Raw genomic sequence first — 21,048 nt, forward strand, 5'->3', positions numbered from 1 at the left:
GTCCCAGGCCTTCACATTCTTTGACCACTCACTCACTGACTCACCCAGAGCTACTTCCATTTCTGGGAACTGTAATCATGATGAATACCCTATACAGGTGCACCATTTTTTTCTCTTATATTTTTACTGTACCTTTTCTATGTTAAGAGAGAGAAGTACTCACCATTGTGTTACAGTTGTCTACAGGATTCAGTGTAGTATCATGTATACACATTTGTAGACTAGGAGCAATAGACTCTACTATATAGCCTTTGTGTGTTGAAGGCTATACCATCTAGGGTTGTGTAAGTGCACTCTAAAGTTGCTCGGAAGACAAAGTCACCTGACGATGATAGGCTACTCAGAAGATCTGTGGTTTTTTGTTTGTTTATTTTTTTTGAGACAGAGTCTCACTCTGTCGCCCAGGCTGGAGTGCAGTGGCGCGATCTCGGCTCACTGCAAGCTCCGCCTCCCGGGTTCACGCCTTTTTCCTGCCTCAGCCTCCCGAGTAGCTGGGACTACAGGTGCCCGCCACCACACCCGGCTAATTTTTTTTTTTTTTGTATTTTTAATAGAGACGGGGTTTCACCGTGTTAGCCAGGATGATCTCGATCTCCTGACCTCATGATCCTCCCGCCTCGGCTCCCAAAGTGCTGGGATTACAGGCGTGAGCCACCGTGCCCGGCCATCTGTGTTGTTAAGCAAAGCATGACCGTAACTGCGGGTAGAGAGAGGAAGGCCTAGTGCAAGGACCAGTGGTCACTGATTCTGACATTCAGATCCCAACCTTTGGTTGGTTTGTTTGTTTTTTGGTTTTTGGGTTTTTTTGAGTGGGGGTGCGGTTTGAGACAGAGTTTTACTCTTGTTGCCTAAGCTGGAGTACAATGGCGAGATCTCGGCTCAGTGCACCTTCCGCCTCCCAGGTTCAAGCGACTCTCCTGCCTCAGCCTCCTGAGTAGCTGGGATTATAGGCACGTGCCACTACGCCCGGCTAATTTTTTGTATTTTTAGTAGAAACGGGGTTTCACCGTGTTAGCCAGGCTGGTCTCAAACTCCTGACCTCAGGTGATCTGCCCGCCTCGGCCTCCCAAAGTGCTGGGATTACAGGCATGAGTCACCACACCCAGCAAAATTAGCCAGCAGTGATGATGTGTGCCACCATGTTGGCCAGGCTGGTCTCGAACTCTTTACCTCAGATGATCCGCCCGCCTTGGCCTCTCAGAGTGAGCCACAGGCATGAACCAAGACCCCACCCTTTGATAGGAGGAATGTTGAGTAGTTGTAACCATTTTTAATCTACCACACCAAGAAACTTAAAAACTGAACTTAATAGCTTCAAGCCCTAAAGTCATAGGACAAAACCATTTTTGTGACCCCATTCTTTCAAGGATCATTTATCTTTCTCCCTACTCTCCCCATTCTCACTCCAACCCCTGCCCCACTCATGGTTCACTTCTGTAACCGCAAATTTTGCACCACCCAAAACTCCTCTAAGAGCATAGTCGATGCCACTGTGATTTTCTGCTTTCCCGGGTAGCAGGGCCCTGCTGCTCCGCCTCCAGGTGATGCATTTATTCATGGTGGCAGGTGTATTCGATGAAACTAAAGAGATTGGAAAATTATGTAAAGTGTTTGAGAATGTGCATGCTTGTGCTTGCATTTAATGGGTCTGTTTTAAAAAGTCCCTGAACCCTGAAGCCAAGACAAAGTTTGGTATCTCTGAGGCCGTATGTTTCAATATTTGCGATTCTGAAGCGCCTGATTCAGCGTGTTTTTCCCCATTCTCATCCCCTTCCCAGTTATGTCTTCCACGTGCAGGCGTTTTCCTATTCATTTCCCTCATGATTGAAATGGTGACAGTTACATCTGCATTATAATCTTTCATCCTGAGTCTTTTACAGATATTATCCAGAGATAAGCTGTGCTCTCTTTCTTTTACAGGTGGAGAAATTAAAATATGCATAAATTAGCCTGAAAAAAAGGTACCAGAAAACCCAGAGCGATCTGACATCGCTTCATGTTGCTTCATTTTGCTCCCTCATCCCTCATACAGGGTTTTCTAACAGCAGTCCTCTTGACCTTTGGGGAAGGATAGGTCTTTGTTTTGGGGGCTGTCTTGTGCATTGCGGGATGTTTAGCAGCATCCCTGGCCTCTACTCACAGATGCCAGTAGCATCCCCCTGTCCCCCACCCCAGACCCACCAAGTAGTGACATCCAAGACTGCCTCCAGGCATGGCAGATTTCCTGAGGGTTGGAGGACAGGCAGGTGAATTGTCCCTGGTTGAGAAGTACTGCCTTCCAGTAGAGCATGTGAAGCTCCTGGGCATCAGGGACTGTGAATTACTGGTCTGAGGGATGGAGGGCCTGGGGCACAGAGTATATCTTCAAAATCTTTTGAGTGTTTCTGATGTACCACCAGGGTTAAGAATCCGTTCCAGGCGGGGCACGATGGCTCATGCCTGTAATCCCAGCACTTTGGGAGGCCAAGGTGAGTGGATCACTTGAGGTCAGGAGTTTGAGACCAGCCTGACCAACATGGTGAAATCCCAGCTCTACTAAAAATACAAAAATTACCTGGGCATAGTGGTGGGTGCTTGTAATCCTAGCTACTCAGGAGGCTGAGGCAGGAGAATCACTTGAACCCAGGAAGCGGAGGTTGCAGTGAGCTGAGATCACACCACTTCATTCCAGCCTGGGTGACAAAGTGAGACTCTGTCTCAGAAAACAGCAAAAACAATCTGTTCCAGAATTCAAATCCCAATTCTCTAAGCCTGAGTTTCCTGATCTGTGATACTAAAATGATAATATTGTACCTGTCTCATACAACTGTGAGCCTGAAATCTGGTAATATTAAGCACAGTGCCTGGAATGTCATCATTTGCTCACTACATACTAGCTTTCGTGATGCTTCTCATTCCTCTCTTTCATCTCCCCTCCTCTTTCTTCTTGGAAGCAGGTATAAGAGCAGAGGCTGGGACTGTAGCACCCATCTGGGTTGGGAATTTGCATTTTGAGTGTGGGGGTAGGGTATATAGGGGAGATGAGAGCAGAGTGGGGTGATGGTTCAGATGAACCCTGGTGGGGGCCGGCATGGAGCCTGACAGTCAAGGGCAAAGGGACCCTCCATAGAGGAAGAGGAATGGTAGAGTGATATGAGGCTCTGAGAGTCGTATTCATATGGCAAGCCCATAATTGTAGGATTTCTGAGAAAATTAGATTCTATATGAAGCCAAAGTCCAGTTTCTCGTACTGGGAATAGGTGTCCAAGGTGGGGTGAAGGTCATTGGGGTTAAATGGGTCATGGATGTGGATTTGAGGCTGTGGGATGGTTCATCCCTGATGGCCGAACCTCCCGTGCTGATGTAAGAAAGGGGTGATGAAGGAGGCCTGGAAACCAGAGGACATTGTCACGTCACCCTGTATGGGAGGGGCCCAGATATCAGGACTGCATTTTGACATGGCTGGTTGGGATAACGAGGTATCTGGAAGCCCATGTCATGGGAGCAAGAGCTGTGAGGAGTTCTGGAAAAGAAAAGGCATCCCTCAGGTGCCCTCCTTTAATGGATGTATTGAGTACTGGAGGAAACGTCATCGTTCTACAATACGCCCAGGACAGAATGCAACTGGAGTGGGTGTTAAGAGGCAGGTTTCCGTTCAAGGAAGGCTGTGCTTCAGTAGAAAGGACAAAATCCAGAAGTGTGAACTCTCCATTCTTTCCGAGGCTGGATGATGATGTCTTGTCTGGGATGCCCTAGGATGGTGCTTTCCGATCTTTTTCAAGTTGTGCTACACATAGAAAATGATAACGGCTGTGGTGCAAGAGGAAAATAGAAAAGTTGCTTGAGGATGCCAGCCCTGCCCAGTAATTCAGAGGGCGTAAACAGATGAGTATATTTGTCACCTGTAATTCAGTCATGGCACACTGAGGTGCCTCGGCACTCCATTTGGGAAGCCCGGCTCTGGAGGTCCTTTTTTGGCATCATTGGAACTCAGTGTGGTGGGCAGCGTATTCCCTCACTCCTTAGCACCATCCTGCAAGACACGTGTCATGACGCTTAAGTGGCAATGAGTTAGTGGACCCTGCAGCTCTCCAAGGGTCATCTTGGAGGGTTCAAGGATTCATGTCTGAGGCCCATGCTCCTGGCTACTTAGTTGAGATGACCCCTTGGGTTCCCTTCAGTTCTGCCAGTCTTCCGTTCTTTGAACTGTATCCCAGATGGGGTGCAGGGGTGTTCATGTGTCCCCTTTGTCCCTTTTATTAGGTTGACTCTAACCCAACACATCTTGTGGGAACATTTCACAAACTCTCCGAGCCATAACTTCTTAGTCTGAGATCCCCGATTGTTGGTTCATACTTTCAGGACGTATTTCTTTCCTCTCTGTTTAACCAGTTGTCATTGTCACTCAGCTTGGGGACAGGAGACTCACTGTTTGCCTATTTGAGCCAATCACCATCTCTCTTGTCCCCAAAATGTAATTGGAAGGAGACTTAATGGTTTCCAAATGATAATAGCTCCATAAACCGATTAAAAGGGCCTTAATAAAACTGTCTTCAGTTATTTTCCACAGCTGCAGACGGTGTCCTTTGTTTTCTAATGATGCCAAAAAGAAATCAGGGCAATTTTTCTTTCTAGTGTGATCTGAAGCACCAGGAAGGCCTCCTTCCGTCTGTCTGACTGCTCACCCTGTCCTCTTTTCTTCCCAGACAATCCACGTTGCTATTGTCTGCGCCGGATACAATGCCAGCCGGGATGTCGTCACCCTGGTCAAATCCGTCCTGTTCCATAGGTAAGAACAACTTCTGTGCTGTGTGGGCAGAGGTCTGTCACTGCCTGCCTGTGGATTTCCTTGGGGAAGGGTTAAATAACAGCAAAATTTCTCATCAATCATTCTAGCTGCCATAAAAGTGTAATTTTTGTCTGAAACCCTGAGGAGATGATTGTGTTAACAATGTTTAATGACAGCGATTAGGTGCTGTCTTGCCATGTTTAGAATTGTAACTCTCAGACCTAATGCAATCTTAAAGGATGCCTCAAATCTGATGCTTCAGTCTCTCTATCGGCTTCCCCTGCCTGGCATTTACCAGACCTCAGTTGTTATACATCCTTGTCGGTAGGTTGTGTTATGGATTGAGTTATGTCCACCACAATTCTTTTTTTTTTTTTTTTTTTTTTTTTTTTTTTGAGACGGAGTCTCACGCTGTTGCCCAGGCTGGAGTGCAGTGGCGCGATCTCGGCTCACTGCAAGCTCCGCCTCCTGGGTTCACGCCATTCTCCTGCCTCAGCCTCCTGAGTAGCTAGGACTACAGGCGCCCGCCACCGCGCCCGGCTAATTTTTTGTATTTTTTAGTAGAGACGGGGTTTCACTGTGGTCTCGATCTCCTGACCTTGTGATCCGCCCGCCTCGGCCTCCCAAAGTGCTGGGATTACAGGCTTGAGCCACCGCGCCCGGCCTGTCCACCACAATTCTTATGTTGAGGCCCTCATCCCTGGTACCTGAGAATACGACTGTATTTGGAGATAGGGTATTTAATTAGATTAAAATGGGGTCATTAGAGTAGGCTCTAATCTAATGTGACAGGTGTCCTTTAAAAAAAAAAAAAAAAAAAAGGAGATTAGGATACAGACATGTGCCAAACACAGACCATGTGAACATACATTGAGAAGGAGGCCATCTGCAAGTCAAGAGAGCGGCCTCAAAAGATGTTGGACTTCTAGCCACATAGATGGTGGGAAAATAAATTTCTCTTGTTTTATCCACCTAGTCTGTGGTGTTCCACTGACTTCCTATATTCTGATGTGGGCTGTCCCACTACTGGGCATTTCTGACTAGAAAAGTCTTGCCTTACATTAAAGTTTCCCAACCTGTGGATGATCCCCATTGACTGATGGATCCCCCATGGGAACCATCTTCTTAAGGATTGGTGGTTCTTCTACCTGGAAGTGATAATGCCTCTGGATGCTCATCACTTCTCCTTGTGACACTTCCAGCACTGGCTTCTGCTTTCTCAGGGAACTTTTCTTCTGTTCCTCACTATTTTGATTGGCATCTACACATACCCAGGGTCCTATCCAGAATGGCGTTCACGGTTCCAGCCAGTGCCCTTGGCTCTGCTTTAAAACTGTTGCGAAAGGTTTGGATGAAGCTTATCCAAAGCTGTAGCCAACAGCATGGAAACCTATTGGGTGGATGAGGCAGGATCCAGGAGGCTCTCCATGGTAGGAATAGTGGTGAAAAGTTTTCAGAGGTCAACTGAACAGAGATCCATGTAAAATGCTGCACCTGAATCTGTCAATCGCATAAACAAAGATGGGAGCCATGGTGGGCTTCCCAGACCTACCAACCCTGCAAGGAACTGGGATTTCATCATTGATTCCACCTTCTCTCTGTCTTTCAACAAGCCCATCTGCAGTCAGTGCTTTGCGATTCTCCCTCTGAGAGTTTTCACTTTCTCCCCCTTTCTCTCCATCCCCACGGCAACTGGTGTCGTTCAGGGCCACCTGTCCTCTCACCTTCATGTGTCCTTCCTGCCTCCCCAGTTTCTACTCTTCAGATCATCTGCTGTGATTCCAGAATGACATTTCAAACAGGCACATCTGATTTCTCAAAACCTTTTAGCGGCTTCTCCTTGTCAAGGGGTGGAAATCAAACCTCTTTACCATGGCACAAAGACCAGGTTGATCTCCATGGTGCTTTCTGTCTCCTCTTTTTGCTTTGACTTCAGACTCCAGCAGCTCTGAACTGCTTGTAGCTCCCCAACCCCCGCATAGCGTGTCCGGCCTGTTGTGTCTCGTTCTGCTGCTCCGTCTACCCATTTCTCCCTCCTTCTCCATATCCTCCCACCCTCACATTGGCAAACTGCCTCTTAGCCTTTCAGACTACATAAGCATCTTTTCTAATAGGAAGCCAACCTTCTGCCTGGGTTGGGGTTTCTCGTCTACCAGCTCACAATACCATGTGCGTCTTTCCATCATTAGATTTATTACACTATGTTTTATATATGTATTCATTATAGGTCTGCTGTAGCAGAATGTGGGCTTTCTGGAAGGCAGAACCCATGCCATCATTTTCTATGTCTCTAGTATCTTAGCAAAGTACCTGACACATATTACATGCTCAATAAATGTTAACTTATTTGACAAGTCAATCTGGGGGAGTTCATTAATAAAGAACATGAAGATATTTATTATTCAATCAATTAACTAATATATCCAGCCCAGACTTAGTTCAGTTCCACATTCATGACACTATATAGCTGAGTGATTTTCAGCAGGTCATTTTAACTTTATTTTTATTTATTTATTTTTCTGAGATGGAGTTTCGCTCTTGTCGTCAAGGCTGGAGTACGATGGTGCAATCTTGGCTCACTGTAACCTCTGCCTCCTGGATTTCAGTGATTCTCCTGCCTCAGCCTCCCCAAGTAGCTGGCTTTATAGGCGCCCGCCACCACACCCAGCTACTTTTTGTATTTTTAGTAGAGACAGAATTTCTCCATGTTGGCCAGGCTGGTCCCGAACTCCTGACCTCAGGTGATCCCCCCACTTTGGCCTCCCAAAGCGCTGGGATTACAGGTGTGAACCACTGCCCCCAGCCATTTTAACTCTTTAGACTTTAGTTGTTTTAATCAGTTAACTTTTGCTGTGTGTCAGTTCACCCTAAAACTTATTGGTCTAAAACATTTTCATATTAGTTCAGTTGTTTCTACTGGACTCACCAGTGCGGTTCTTTTGCTGAGCCCCTTATGTGCCTGCCGCAAGCTGGCAAGTTAGCAAGCGTCAAATTCACTGCCCAGCCTGAATGAGGAAGTGGATAGGAGAAGTAAGCAATCAACGAATAGATCACAGTTCACTATAGAGGCTGTCAGTTCTTCATCATAGCGCTGTCCAGTTGGAGTTATGATTTCAGTTGTATATTTGAGGAGGAAATGGGAACACCAGATAAAAAATGACCAAATGGGGCTTGACCTACTGTCTTCTGAACTGAGGTGAGATGCCCTTTCCCCATTGTTATTGTTTCTCTGCAGTTTTGAAGGCTCCTTTCAGTACTACGGCCTTCATCTTGTGGCTTAAAACCAGGCATTTTGTACACTAAGCATTGAAGTAGATGAGTGGTCTTCAGCCTTTTATGTATTTACTACTTGTTGCCATGATGTATCAGGTCCCTCCCTGATTAACAACAACTACAACAAAAAAAGCCCACTTTCTACGAAAGGGCCTTTGCATGATTGTGGATATTCAATTATGCTATTTCTCAATTATGGCAAAGTTAAAGGTCATAAAAACCTCTGATGTTGTGTATAAATTTTATTCCTGTTGCTTTAGCTGCAAATCAAATAATCTAATAGTTGTTGAAATTGTAAGAATCCTGTTGGGTATAAACTTTTACTCCTACAGTAACAGTGCAGCACAAAGATGTGAAATTTAAAAATAGCAGTAGTAGTATTATTAACTGCTGATGGCATGTCATACTTTTAAGGCGGCGTGGGGACTTGAGAAGAAAGCAAATCCTTAGTATGTACTATGAAAATTCTGCATCCCATTTGTTATGCTGAGCCCCTGTCTACTCCAGTGGGCATGGCACCAGGTTCAAGAGGCCAAAGAAGAGACCCAGGGCCAGCAAATGAGACACTGGGTTTAACTGGGGGCTTACATATATGGGAAGAGATTCCAGTGGCAGTGGGCTGGACAGATCTGCCATATGTACAGCCCAGTGGCAACAGGCTGGTCAGGAGAACCCCAGGACGCAGTGGCAGCAGGCTGGGCAGGAAAACTGCAACTACTTATGAAAGGCATGCAGTTTATATAACATTTTCACTTAGTACCTGTATTAGTCCATTTTCATACTAGTATAAAGAACTGCTTGAGACTGGTTAATTTATAAAGGAAAGGGGTTTAATTGACTCACAGCTTAGCATGGCTGGGGAAGCCTCCGGCAACCTACAATCATGGCGGAAGGTGAAGGGGAAGCGAGGCATCTTCTTCACAAGACGGCAGGAAGGCGAAGTGCCGAGAGAAGGGGGAAGATCCCCCTAGAAAGCCATCAGATCTGGTGAGAACTCACTCACTCACTATCATGAGAACAGCATGGGGGAAACCACCCCCATAATTCAGTAACCTCCACCTGGTCTCTCCCTCGACATGTGGTGATTATAGGGATTATAGGGATTTCAATTCAAGATGAGATTTGGGTGGGGACACAAAGCCTACCCATACCAGCACCCTTTCCCTAACAACCTCCAGTCGGGGTGGCACCAGGAGGTTGCCAAGTAGCACCACTTCAATCACCCCAAAACTCAGGGCCTCAGTTCCCCTTATGGCCTGTATTCTGTGGGACAGTTTGGGAGCTCCGAAGGTTCTTATAGACAAGGAATGAATCTCCAGGTTGGCCTCTCCTGGATTCTCCAGTTCAGAACGCACATTCAGGTGCGTCTGTCATACAGGGTCATTCTCAGGGTATGCTTAAGTTGTTGCTGTCAGGTGCATTTACCATACACCATTTTAATGACTACTGACCACCTTGGACCAAATTACCATGGAAGTTCCTGTCTTCCCTGAAATTATACAAATGGGAATGATTCTGTGAATTGATATGCTGGTGATGAGTTGAGATATCAAGACAAAAGGACTTTTGAAAGACTTTCGGCTCAGAAAGTCCAGCTATAAATAGCTTCATTGCTTCCCAAGCACATTATGGGGATTAACTAATACATGGTTATAAAATACATTGACGAATGAAGTACCTTACTAATGTTAATAATAATATAATAATAGTGGTGCAGGATGCTTCTTTTGGCTTTCACTGTTAATTACAGTAATTAAATTTATTTTCCAGACAAGATTTTTAGCAAATTTTCATTTAAGGCTTGCTTTGTTACATCAAATCAATTTTACTTCTGCCATAAGCTTGATGACATCTTTTAAAAGATAGTAAAAAAGGAATAAAGGCACACTTGCACACTAATGCCAACACTGACAATTGCTGTGACCTGTTGGAGAGAAATTCATACAATGTGGGAAGACCTTGACCCAGTATGCCCACCTTAGGGACTCTCCCTTAAAAAGATAACTCTACCAATAGAAAAGCCTTTTATAAAATATTGCTTTGTAATTATAAAATTGGATAATACTTAAGAACAGAATAAAAAATGGAACATTCTCTTATAGTAAACCACGTACTCAGTTTTGAAAAGTATGGCATACCATGAAGCAATGCTTATATAAAATAAGGGAAAATATAATTTAAAATGGGATGCATAGTATATATTTCAATATATAAACACATGCATATATGTGACAGTACACATATACAGGGTCAAAATACAGACTAGCAGAAAATACATAAGAAATAGAACTTTTGCACGTTGTGTTTGGGTGGTAGAAATAAAGGTAATCTTGTTTTTTTTTTTTTAAGACAGAGTCTTGTCCTGTCATCCAGGCTGGAGTGCAGTGGCCTGATCTTGACGCAATCTCGGCTCACTGAAACCTCCACCTTCTGGGTTCAACCGATTCTTCTGCCTCAGCCTCTTAAGTAGCTGGGACTATAGGCATGCGCCACCACGGCCGGCTAGTTTTTTTTGTGTTTTTTTTAGTGGAGATGGGGTTTTACCATGTTAGCCTGGCTGGTCCAAAACTCCTGACCTCAGATGATCCACCTGCATTGGCTTCCCAAAGAGCTGGGTGGGGTTACAGGTGTGAGCCACCGTGCCTGGGCATAATCGTGTTTTTGTTTTCAGTGTTAAATATATTTTTGGTTGTGTCACCATACAACCTCTATGGTGAAGAAGAAAGGTGGATGAGAAAAATATATACAAATTATAAAGGACAAAGGTTTGTTCGTTACCCAGTAGAAAATGGCACAATATATGTCTGTATCACCTAGACGGCAGGATATTCAAAGGAAAATTGGAGGGCATGCCTGTGACTCCAATACCAGTTGCAAATAAACTGGGAAATATTGCTGGTCTTCAAAGAAACTAAACTCTTCGGGAGCAGAGAGAAGAAATATTTATTTAGCAACTAAGTGTTTACCTCCTGGGCAGGAAGGTGGATCAGCTTGTAAAAATTTAATATTTGTTTGCTAGCATGATCTACTTACTCTCACACTCTACAGCCCTGTTGGCAGGATGAAGCTGGGTTATTTGCCTTACTTTGCATAGCAAGTAGTTGTTTTTGGTTTTGTTTTTCTAAACCTCACTTGTGCCCCTGAAGGACATGGTGAATAAAAGAGCATATTCATGACCAGTATCTGCCTTAATTGTCTTTTCTCTTATTCAGGCTCGAATTCATTGTAGAACTGTCTAAGTTGTGCATAGAATTTGAATAAAAGAAGCAGGTCTAGGTTCTGGTTCTGCTCCTACCAGGACTAAGCTGGGTGACCCTAAGCAAGTGACTCAACATCTTGGAGCTTTGACTTGTTTCTCAACCTGCCATAGAGCCCCGTTTTGAATATGGGAAGATAGGCTCTATGTAAAACTTGTCTGTATTTTATTTATTTAACAAATACAAATGTAGCTCTTGCTCTGTATCAGGGTCTGTTCCAAGTGCTTCCCAGATACTAATGCATTGATTCCTCATATGCCTTCAGGAGGTGAGCACTAGTATGATGCCCATTTTACTGAGAGTGAAACTAAGGAACAATATGCTAAGTCATGGCTCAAGGTCTCAGGGAGAGGATGGGCAGAGCCCGGTTGGAAACCAGGCAGTCTAGCTTTGGAATCTGAGCTTCTCACCACAAAGAAGTTATCATTTTTATGCCTTTTTTGTTGTTGTTGAGACAGAGTCTTACTCTGTCACCCAGGCTGGAGTGCAGTGGCACAATCTCGGCTCACTACAACCTCCGCCTCCCAGGTTCAAGCAATTCTCCTTCCTCAACCTCCCTAGTATCTGGGATAACAGGTGCCTGCCACCACACCTGGCTAATTTTTGTATTTTTAGTAGAGACGGGGTTTCACCATGTTGGCCAGGCTGGCCTCGAGCTCCTGACTTCCAGTGATCTGCCTGCCTTAGCCTCCCAAAGTGCTGGGATGACAGGTGTGAGCCACTTTGCCCAGCCTCATTATTCTTACTTTTTCTTTTAATATTCATTTTGGCTGATAGTGTAGACGTTGTGATCTCCATAATCATTTTGATGCCGGATTTTTTGTTCCTTAGCTCAGCTAGGTCTGGGTTCTTGCCTCGTGACCAGGAAGAATTAGGCACACAGACACTCAAAGAATGAGCAAGATGGGAAGTTTTATTGAGTGATGAAACAGCTTTTAGTGGGAGAGGATGTGGGGGTGGTCCCCCTTCCCAAAGGCAGGAGAGTTCCCAATATGGCTGAGCGCAAGACTTTTTATGGGCTCAGAGTAGGAAATGCATGCTGATTAGTTTGTGACTATGCAAAAGAGGTTAAAGCAAAGACACCACACAAAGGTGGGCACGATAGTGTGGAAAACCAATTAGGAAAGGGTAGGTATGTGTAAAATAGGTGAAGGATGTGGATTAATTAGAGGAAAACATGCCAAACAGGAAGGTGGGTTCTCAATACAGTTCAAGCATTTACCCAGGACTGATTCTGGCTTGAAGGTTGGATTTCACCAGGGACCTGCTCCTTTCTGTCTAGACATTTGTCTGCCTTTTGCCTCTATCAGTTCTCACCCCTTCCAGGTATGTATTTTTGACATGTTAAGTGTAGAATCAATACAGGTTTTAAAGGCCTGGGCATTGGTACTTCCAGTAAGTCTGAAGAAAATAGCATGGGCAGGTGATATCTTTGAACAGGTAAGAGATCAATGGTACTTGGTCATACCCATAAATATTAAAACCAAAGGGCTTTTTATAGTGAAGAAGTTAAGCTTCACCTGGGCTATTGCATTTGAATGTCATCCCAACCTGGTGCAGTAGATGCCATTATCCCCACAAACAGATGAGGAAACCAAGGCTCAGAGAGGTTGAATAGCTTGTTCAAGGTCACAGGTGAATCAGTCTCCAACCTGTGCTCTGCCAGCCCCTACAATCCATGCTGCTTTTACTGCATTAGAAGGTCTTTTGATTTTTCTTTTTTTTTTTTTTGAGACCGAGTCTTGCAGTGGGGCGCGATCTCGGCTCACTGCAAGCTCCACCTCCTGGGCTCACGCCATTCTCCTGCCTCAGCCTCCTGAGTAGCTGGGACTACAGGCGCCCGCCATCATGCCTGGCTAATTTTTTTGTATTTTTTAGTAGAGACGGGGTTTCACTGTGTTAGCCAGGATGGTCTCGATCTCCTGACCTCGTAATCCGCCTGCCTTGGCCTTCAAAAGGGCTGGGATTACAGGCATGAGCCACCGCGCCTGGCCTTGATTTTTCTTGAAAGTTGCTCTGTTCTTCTTTTCTGGAAAGCTTTTCTGATATGGCACCGACTTGTCCTTGAGTCTTCCCATATCATCAAAGGCACTTGGCCACTCTCAAATGAAAGACTTCCTGAAAAACCCTCATTTTGGCTGTGGTGATTTTCTGACACGAGTCCTATTAAATCTGTAAGTGCAACAGATTCACTGAGAATTCAAGTTGCTCTCACAGGCACTTTCTTTTCCTAAGATTACCATTGCATTGTAAACTGAATAATTAAAGATTATTTCAGCTCAAATGTCCTTGTATATTTTAATGAAAACAGGCCCTAGATTGCCTTGGAGGGACCGCGGCAATCCTGACAAAATAAGAAAGAGTGGCAGGAAGAAAGCAATGGTTTAATCATCTTTGCCTCTTTGTAGTACCATATTTATTGCATCTCAGCCTGGAACAAGGGAGCAGTTAAGGAAACCAGAGGCAGCAGGAGCGTTGCTCATTAAGAGTGAAGTCTGCAGGCTCTGCTGGAGAGGAAGCATACACTTGCTTCCTTCTTTGGTGTAGAATTGTGGTCTGGTCTGTCTGTGGACCACACTTGATGTCTGAAGCAATATCTGGGTGGCAGTAACCCAGGCATACTATGTGGGACCACTTTGTGTTAAGATGCGTACCCAAGCCGGCCTGTCCAGGCAGAAGCTTTTCCTAATAGGCCTCAGGCAATGCTCGCAAATGTATTTATAACTGGTAGCTGGCATAAAAGACTATTTTAGATGTTATACAAATATAAAACTGAATCGCCTTGAATCATATATTGAGAAAATTATTCCTCTGAATGAGTTTTTATTATCTGCAGTTGGTGAAATTCTCTTTGGTGTAAATATGTCCTTAACATCTGTCTAACTCTTGCTAATCTCCCTTTGAACAAAAGAGAATAGGATGTAGACTCACAGGCTTTGGCTGATTTTGGAATTTGCTGGGCTCTGTCATTAACACTATTTCTTACCTTCCTGAGTTAGGAACCAAATGTGAAATGAGGCTCAGAAGTCACACATATGAAGAATGAAATAGTCTCCTTTATTGCTGTTAGTCTTGAATATAGGATGTTCTTTCAACTGTGGCCACAAATAGGGCTCTCACTTATGTCTCCATGAATTGGACTTACGTCCCGGTCAGAGGCCAACCTGGACAATTGCAGGGTTTCCCATGTGGGCGCACCATTTACTGCTTAGCACATCCCCCTAGGGAAGGAAGCCCAGAAACAGAAACAGAGCAGACCTCCTTCCCTCTCCCAAATACGCAGGTCAGACCCACATTCCAATATTTACTTATTCCTGTGAGATGAATAAGTAAATAAGATAAAATGTGCTCTTTAAAAGTTTACAATTTAGTGGTTGTTTAGTAAATTCACAGAATCAACTATCCTTAGTATTTAATATCAGAGCATTTTTATAACCTTAAAAAGAAATCCCCAGCCCCAATACTACTCATTTCCTCCTCTTCCCATCTCATGCCAACCACTAATCTGCTGTCTGTCTTTTTGGATTTGCCTATTCTGGACATTTCATGGAAGTGAAATCATACAATATTTAGTCTTTTGGACTGGCTTTTTTCATTTGGCAGAATGTTGTCAAAGTTTATCCCTGATGTAGCATGTATCAGTTCTTCAGTTATTTCAATTATCCAGAAATAGTCCATTGTATGGATATACCCCATTGCATTATCCATGTATCAACTGATGGCCATTTCAGTGCCCCCCCCCACCCCCCGCCTTTTGTTTATTTTATTTTATTTGAGACAGAGTCTTGCTTTGTTGCCCAGGCTGGAGCGCAATGGCCCGATCTCGGCTCACTGCAACCTCTGCTTCTTGGGTTCAAGCAGTCTTCCTGCCTCAGTCTCCCAAGTAGCTTGGATTATAGGTGCCCACCACTATGCCCAGCTAATTTTTTTTTTTTTTTTTTTTAATTTTTGGGAGAGACAGGGTTTTGCCATGTTGGCCAGCCTGGTCTTGAACTCCTGACCTCAGGTGATCCACCCGCCTCCGCCTCCCAGAGTGCTGGGATTACAGGCGTGAGCCACAGTGCCCGGCCATCCACTTCTTGACTATTATGAACAATTTTGCTAAGAATGTTCTGTATAAGCTTTTGTGTTGACATCTGTTTTCATATTTTTATAGATATTTTTATTTTTATGCTTCACTTTTTGAGAAATTGCCAAACTGTTTCTCCAAGCAGCTGCTTCATTTTACAGTTCCACCGGTAACCATTGAGGGTTCCAATATCTCCAAATTCTTAATCACCGTTTGTTATATATCTTTTTTATTTTTGCCATTCTAGTGGGTAAGTAGCTTATTGTGGTTTTGATTTGCTTTTTCCTAATGATTAATGATGTTGAGTGTCTTTTCGTGTGCTTGTTGGCCATTTGTCTATCTTCTTTGAGAAAAGGTTATTTAAATCCTTTGCTCAATTTTTATTGGCTTACTTGTCCTTTTATTGTTTGAGCTGTACAGTATCTTTATATATTGTGGATACAAGTTGCTTATCAAATATGTGCTTGAAAATATTATCTGCCACTCTGGTAGTTCTTTTTCACTTTCTTGATCATGTCCTGTGAAGCACAAAATTTCTTCCTCTTTTTTTTTGTCTTAACACTAATTTATTTCATATGGTTTCGAAGTTGGGGAAGTCTGAGATCAGGGTGCTGGTCTGAGATCAGATTCTGGTAGGGACGGACCCCCTTCCTGGTTTGCAGATGGCCACCTTCTTGCTGCGTCTTCACATGGCAGACCGCAGAAAGAGAGAAAGCGTTTTTTAAAAATTGTTTCAGTGAAATCTGTTTTTTTTTTTCTTTCATGGTTTTCGCTTCAGGTATCACATCTAAGAAACAATTACCTAACCCAATGTTAAAAGATTTGCTCCTACATTTTTTTCTAAGTGCCTCTGTACCTAACTTCCAGGTAATTGTGTCAAGCTGTGGGCATTTTAATCTCTTTGGCACTTGTGTCAATCTGAGGGCATTTGGATCTTTTTGGTAATTATTCATGTGTTTATTTATTCATTCTTTCCTTAAACAATCACTGAGTGTTTCTACCTGTAAGGGGCTGTAAAAAAGAAAAAATCTAGGGATAAGATTATTAACAAAATAAGGCACCCATGCTCTAAGATTCCATCTAGCAGGGAACAAAGAAGTAAATAGTAGATTATTTCAAAGACCTGAACTAAGCTTTGAGCACAGACTCAGTTGGAGCCACTAAGAAGGGCATCTGACGCCATGGAAGGGCCTCCTCAGAGCCTTGGTGTCTAACTTGAGAACAGAAGGCCAGACGCAGTTAGCGGGGTGAAGTGTAGATGGTCCAGGAAAAGGCGACAGCATGGGCACAAGCCTGCCAGGAGAGCATGCTCAACCCTGGAGCTGCACCCGAGACCAGCTAGATGCTCTCTAAGCACTGGGGTTGTAGAGAGAGTAAACAAGAGAGGAGGTGGTTTGTGAAGCTGGAGAAGCTCTGTCCTCCACAGCTGACAGTCTCGTGGAGGGTACGAGATAGTCTCGGAGGTTAACATGGAGACTTCCAGTAGTAATAAATGCTAGGAAGAAATCTGACGGGACAGTGGGATGGAGAGTGATGGGGGAGATGGGGCTGTGTTGGATGGGGTGGTCGTGGAAGGTTTCCCTGGGAATGTGACTCTTGACTTTATTCCTGCAGGAGGAGCAGGAGCTGGTCACAGGTAAAACTGAGGGAGAAATGGCTGGAGTGCAGGGTTTAAGGAAGGGGTGTGAAGACATGAGTTTTGAGGCACAGATAGGGTGAGATCGCTGAAGGTCTTGTTTGCTGCATGCAAGAGGCTGGGGCTTATATATTGTACAGTGAGCAGGGGGTTGTGTGATTACGTTAGAGCGAGCTTATGGCTTAGGGGCTAGAGGATATATCAGAGAGAGTAAGAGAGTCAGAAGAACAGTGAATATATTCATGAGAAAAAAGAGTGAATATATTCATGAGATATCCCCAAGGTTGGATAGGATAATGAAGCTAACATTTACTCACTTCCTGCCAGTCCTAGTTCTAAGTGCTGCGTATGTTTTAGCTCAATCGATTTGACAATAACTGTAAGGTAGGAGCTACTGTGATCAAGCCCATTTTGAAGATTTGGAAACTGAGACTCAGAGGTGAAGAAGCTTTCCCAAGTTTGAACATTTGTTCATGACAGAACCAAGTTAAGAAAAAAACAGGCAGTTGTGCTTTCAAGACCCAACTCCTAACCATTAAGCTAAGCTGCCTTTCAGGGCTTGAGGTTGATTGGGTGTGGGGCATGTAGCTGCGGAGGGGGCCCAGGGCGTGCCCCCATTTCTAGCTTATGAGGCTGGGTGAATGGGGCACCTTTAAGCCAGGCAGGAAATTCAAGGGGAAACCTGCGTAAGGGACCAACAGAGGGAAAACTGATTTCTGTTTTGGAAATTGAGGAAGCCACTCATCCATGCAGTCCTGCGTGATAAACCCAGGCCCTGCTCACTGTATCAGGCGGTGTTCTGGGAGCTAGGATGCAGCAGTAAATGCAACACCCAGTCTCTGTCCTCAAGGAGTTTCCATTCGAAAGAAGAGACAGGTCCCAGACAAACGCTCCACAAATCATCGGAAACTTGGTGGGTAGTAGCATTGAAACTGGGGGCTTCTTCATTCCCAGGGACCTGTGGGATGTGGAAGTGGGGCCCTCTGGTTGGCAGTCAGATTTACAGGTTAAAGCTCCGGGGAACTATTTCGGCTCACGCAGAAGCTCCAGGAGAGGTGGTCTGGGCGGTATTTTCAGGTGCTTGTGCCACGGCTCGGTGAGCCTAAAAGAAAAAGGCCACTGTCAGGAACTGCAGTCTGGGCCCAACTTCTTATCATGGTACCCAAAGTGGAATATTAATGGAACCCCTCAAGCATGCTGTCTGATAGGCGTCAGACACAGGCTGCTGGTAGCCCGCCTCTGATTGCTGAGACAGTGTCAGCAAACTGCCTAGGTCTTGGTGTTCGCCTGGGCTGAGGGGCTCATGTGTTTTCTGATTAAGCATTTTCATATTCTCAGGGAAGCTAATGAGACACTCTATTCCCTTTGACAATGCAGACACCTACTATTGCCGTAAAGGTGAGGCTGAGGCTTCTTTCTGGATTTACTCAGCCTTCTAGAGAGATGCTTTCAATAGACCAGAGGCAGAAGAAGATGGAAGGAGGAAGCCCCATCCTAATGTTTGTAGCATCTTTCTCTAAGGGCTTGCTCCTCTTACCCCACACTGGTCCAACTTCTGCTCTGTAACCGGGTTAAAACTTCCCAGATTTATAACTTCGATTTGCTACCTGCCAAGCCTCCAAACCTTGTCTGGCTGTTTCTCTGAGAGAATGCAATTTGCAGTTCTTAGGAACTCACACATTCTAGCCCAGTCCTGAAGACGTGGTCTATCTTTTTTCTTTTTATGCTCCCTATTTCTGGCATGAAGCAGGTGTCCAGTAAATGTTGTTGTATGATCCACCCAAATACGACTATTCTTCTTTCACAGACCTGCTCTGTACTTTGCCACCTTTGTTCCTTTCTTGTTCTATCAGAGTCGTCCCTTGGTATACAGCGGGGATTGGTTCCAGGAAACCCACGTATCCAGAATCTGCACATATTCAAGTCCTGTAGTCAGCCCTGTGGTACCTACCTCTGTTAGACCGTTCTTGTGTAAAGAAATACCTGAGGCCGGATGCGGTAGCTCACTCCTGTAATCCCAGCACTTTGGCGGATCTTGAGGTCAAGAGTTCAAGACCAGCCTGGCCAACATGGTGAAATCCCATCTCTACTAAAAATATAAAAATTAGCTGGGTGTGGTGGCAGGCATCTGTATTCCCAGTTACATGGGAAGCTGAGGCAGGAGAATAACTTGAACCCAGGAGGCAGAGGTTGCAGTGAGCCAAGACCGTGCCACTGCACTCCAGCCTGGGCAATAAGAGCAAAGCTCTCTTTCTGCGGGGGGTGGGGGGAGGTGCTTGATACTGGGCAATTTAGAAAGAAAAGAGATTTAATTGGCTCACAGTTCTGCAGACTGCACAAGCATGGTGCTAGCATCTGCTCGGCCTCTGGCAAGGCCTCAGGGAGCATTTACTTATGTCAGGAGGGTGAAGAGGAGCAGACACATCACATGGTGAAAGTAGGAGCAAGAGAGAGGGTGGGAGATGCCACACTCTTTTAAACAGGCAGCTCACGTGAGAACTCACTCGGTATTGTGAGGACAGCACCAAGCCATTAGGGATCCGTCCCCATAACCCAGACATCTTCCACCAGGCTCCACCTTCAACGCTGGGGATTACATTTCAACATGAGATATGAGTGGGGGAAAATATCTAAACTATATCATTCCGCTCCTGGCCCCCCAAATGTCATGTCCTTCTCACATTTCAAAATACAATCATTGTTTCTCAATAGCCTCCCAAAGTCTTATTCCATTCTTAACTCAAAAGTCCCAAGTTCAAAGTCCCATCTGGAGATGAGTTCCTTCTACCTATGAAACTGTAAAATAAAAAACGCAGTATTTATTTCCAAGATACAATGGTGGGACAGGCATGAGGTCAATACCATCATTCCAAAAAGGAGAAACTGGCCAAAAGAAAGGTGCTACAGGCCCCCACACAAGTCTGCAACCCAGCAGGGCAGTCATTAAATCTTAAAGCTCCAAAATAATTCTTGACTCCATGTCCCATATCTAGGGCACACTGGTGCAATGGGCAGGCTCCCAAAGCCTTGGGCAGGTACACTCCTGTGGCTTTGCAGTGCATAGCCCCTGCAGCTGCTCTCATGGGTTGGAGATGAGTGCCTGTGGCTTTTCCAGGCACAAGGTGCACGTTGCCAGTGGATGTACCCTCCTAGAACGTGGACGATAGTAGCCCCCTTCCCACAGCTCCACTAGGCAATGTCCCAGAGGGGACTTTGTGTGGGGTTGTGTGGGGTCTCCAACCCCACATATACCCTAAGCACTGCCCTAATAGAACGTCTCTGGTGGGCTCTGCCCCTGTAGCAGGGTTCTGCATGAGCACCCAGGCTTTCTTATGCATTCTCTGAAATCTGGTAGAGACTGCCAAGCCTCCTTCCCTCTTGCACTCTGCGTCCTGACAGGCTTAACACCCCATGGAAGTTGCCAAGGTTTATAGCTTGCACTCTCTGAAGCTGCAGCCTGAGCTGTATCTTGGGCCCTTTGGGCTGAGGCTGGAACTGGAGGGGCCACGATGCAGAGCAGCCTTTTAGGGTGGTGCAGGGCAATGGCGTCCTGACCCAGGAAACCATTCTTTCCTCCTGGGACTCTGGACCTGTGATGGGAGGGGCAGCCTGGAAGGCTTTTGAAATTGTCTTCAGGGCCTTTTTCCCATTGTCTGGGCTGTCAGTACCTTGCCCCTTTTCAGTTATGCCCAGTATCTCTAGCAAGTTGTGGGTTCTTCTCCCCGCAACTCCACCACCATCCTAAAAAGCCTTTTCTTTCTTTTCCACATGGTTGGGCTACAGAATTTCCAAATTTTTACACCCGGCTTCCCTCTTTAAGTTCCAACTTTTAGATTATTTCTTTTCTCCTCCATCTGGACACTTTGCTGCTTAGAAATTTCCTCTGCCAGATACCCTAGGTTGTCCCTCTTAAGTTAAAACTTCCACAGATCTCTAGGGCATGGACACAATACAGTCAAGTTCTTTGCTATAGCATATCAAGGGCGACCTTTAGTCAAGTTCCCAGTAAGTTCCTCATTCCCATCTGAGAGCTTGTCAGCCTGGA

The 21,048-nt window shown here is 45.1% G+C and overlaps 1 protein-coding gene across 4 annotated transcripts in view; it reads left to right on the plus strand.

Moving 5' to 3' along the window:
• Window positions 1-21,048, plus strand: part of LARGE1 (LARGE xylosyl- and glucuronyltransferase 1) — a 633,432-nt gene that overhangs the window by 290,630 nt on the left and 321,754 nt on the right. For all 4 annotated transcript variants that reach the window (XM_050745851.1, XM_050745855.1, XM_050745853.1 and 1 more), the window contains exon 4: window positions 4,686-4,768. In XM_050745851.1, coding sequence (XP_050601808.1) covers window positions 4,686-4,768 — 83 coding nt within the window. The remainder of the gene's footprint in view (window positions 1-4,685; window positions 4,769-21,048) is intronic.

This window comes from Macaca thibetana, chromosome 10, assembly GCF_024542745.1.
Source record: "Macaca thibetana thibetana isolate TM-01 chromosome 10, ASM2454274v1, whole genome shotgun sequence".
Classification (NCBI taxonomy): domain Eukaryota; kingdom Metazoa; phylum Chordata; class Mammalia; order Primates; family Cercopithecidae; genus Macaca; species Macaca thibetana.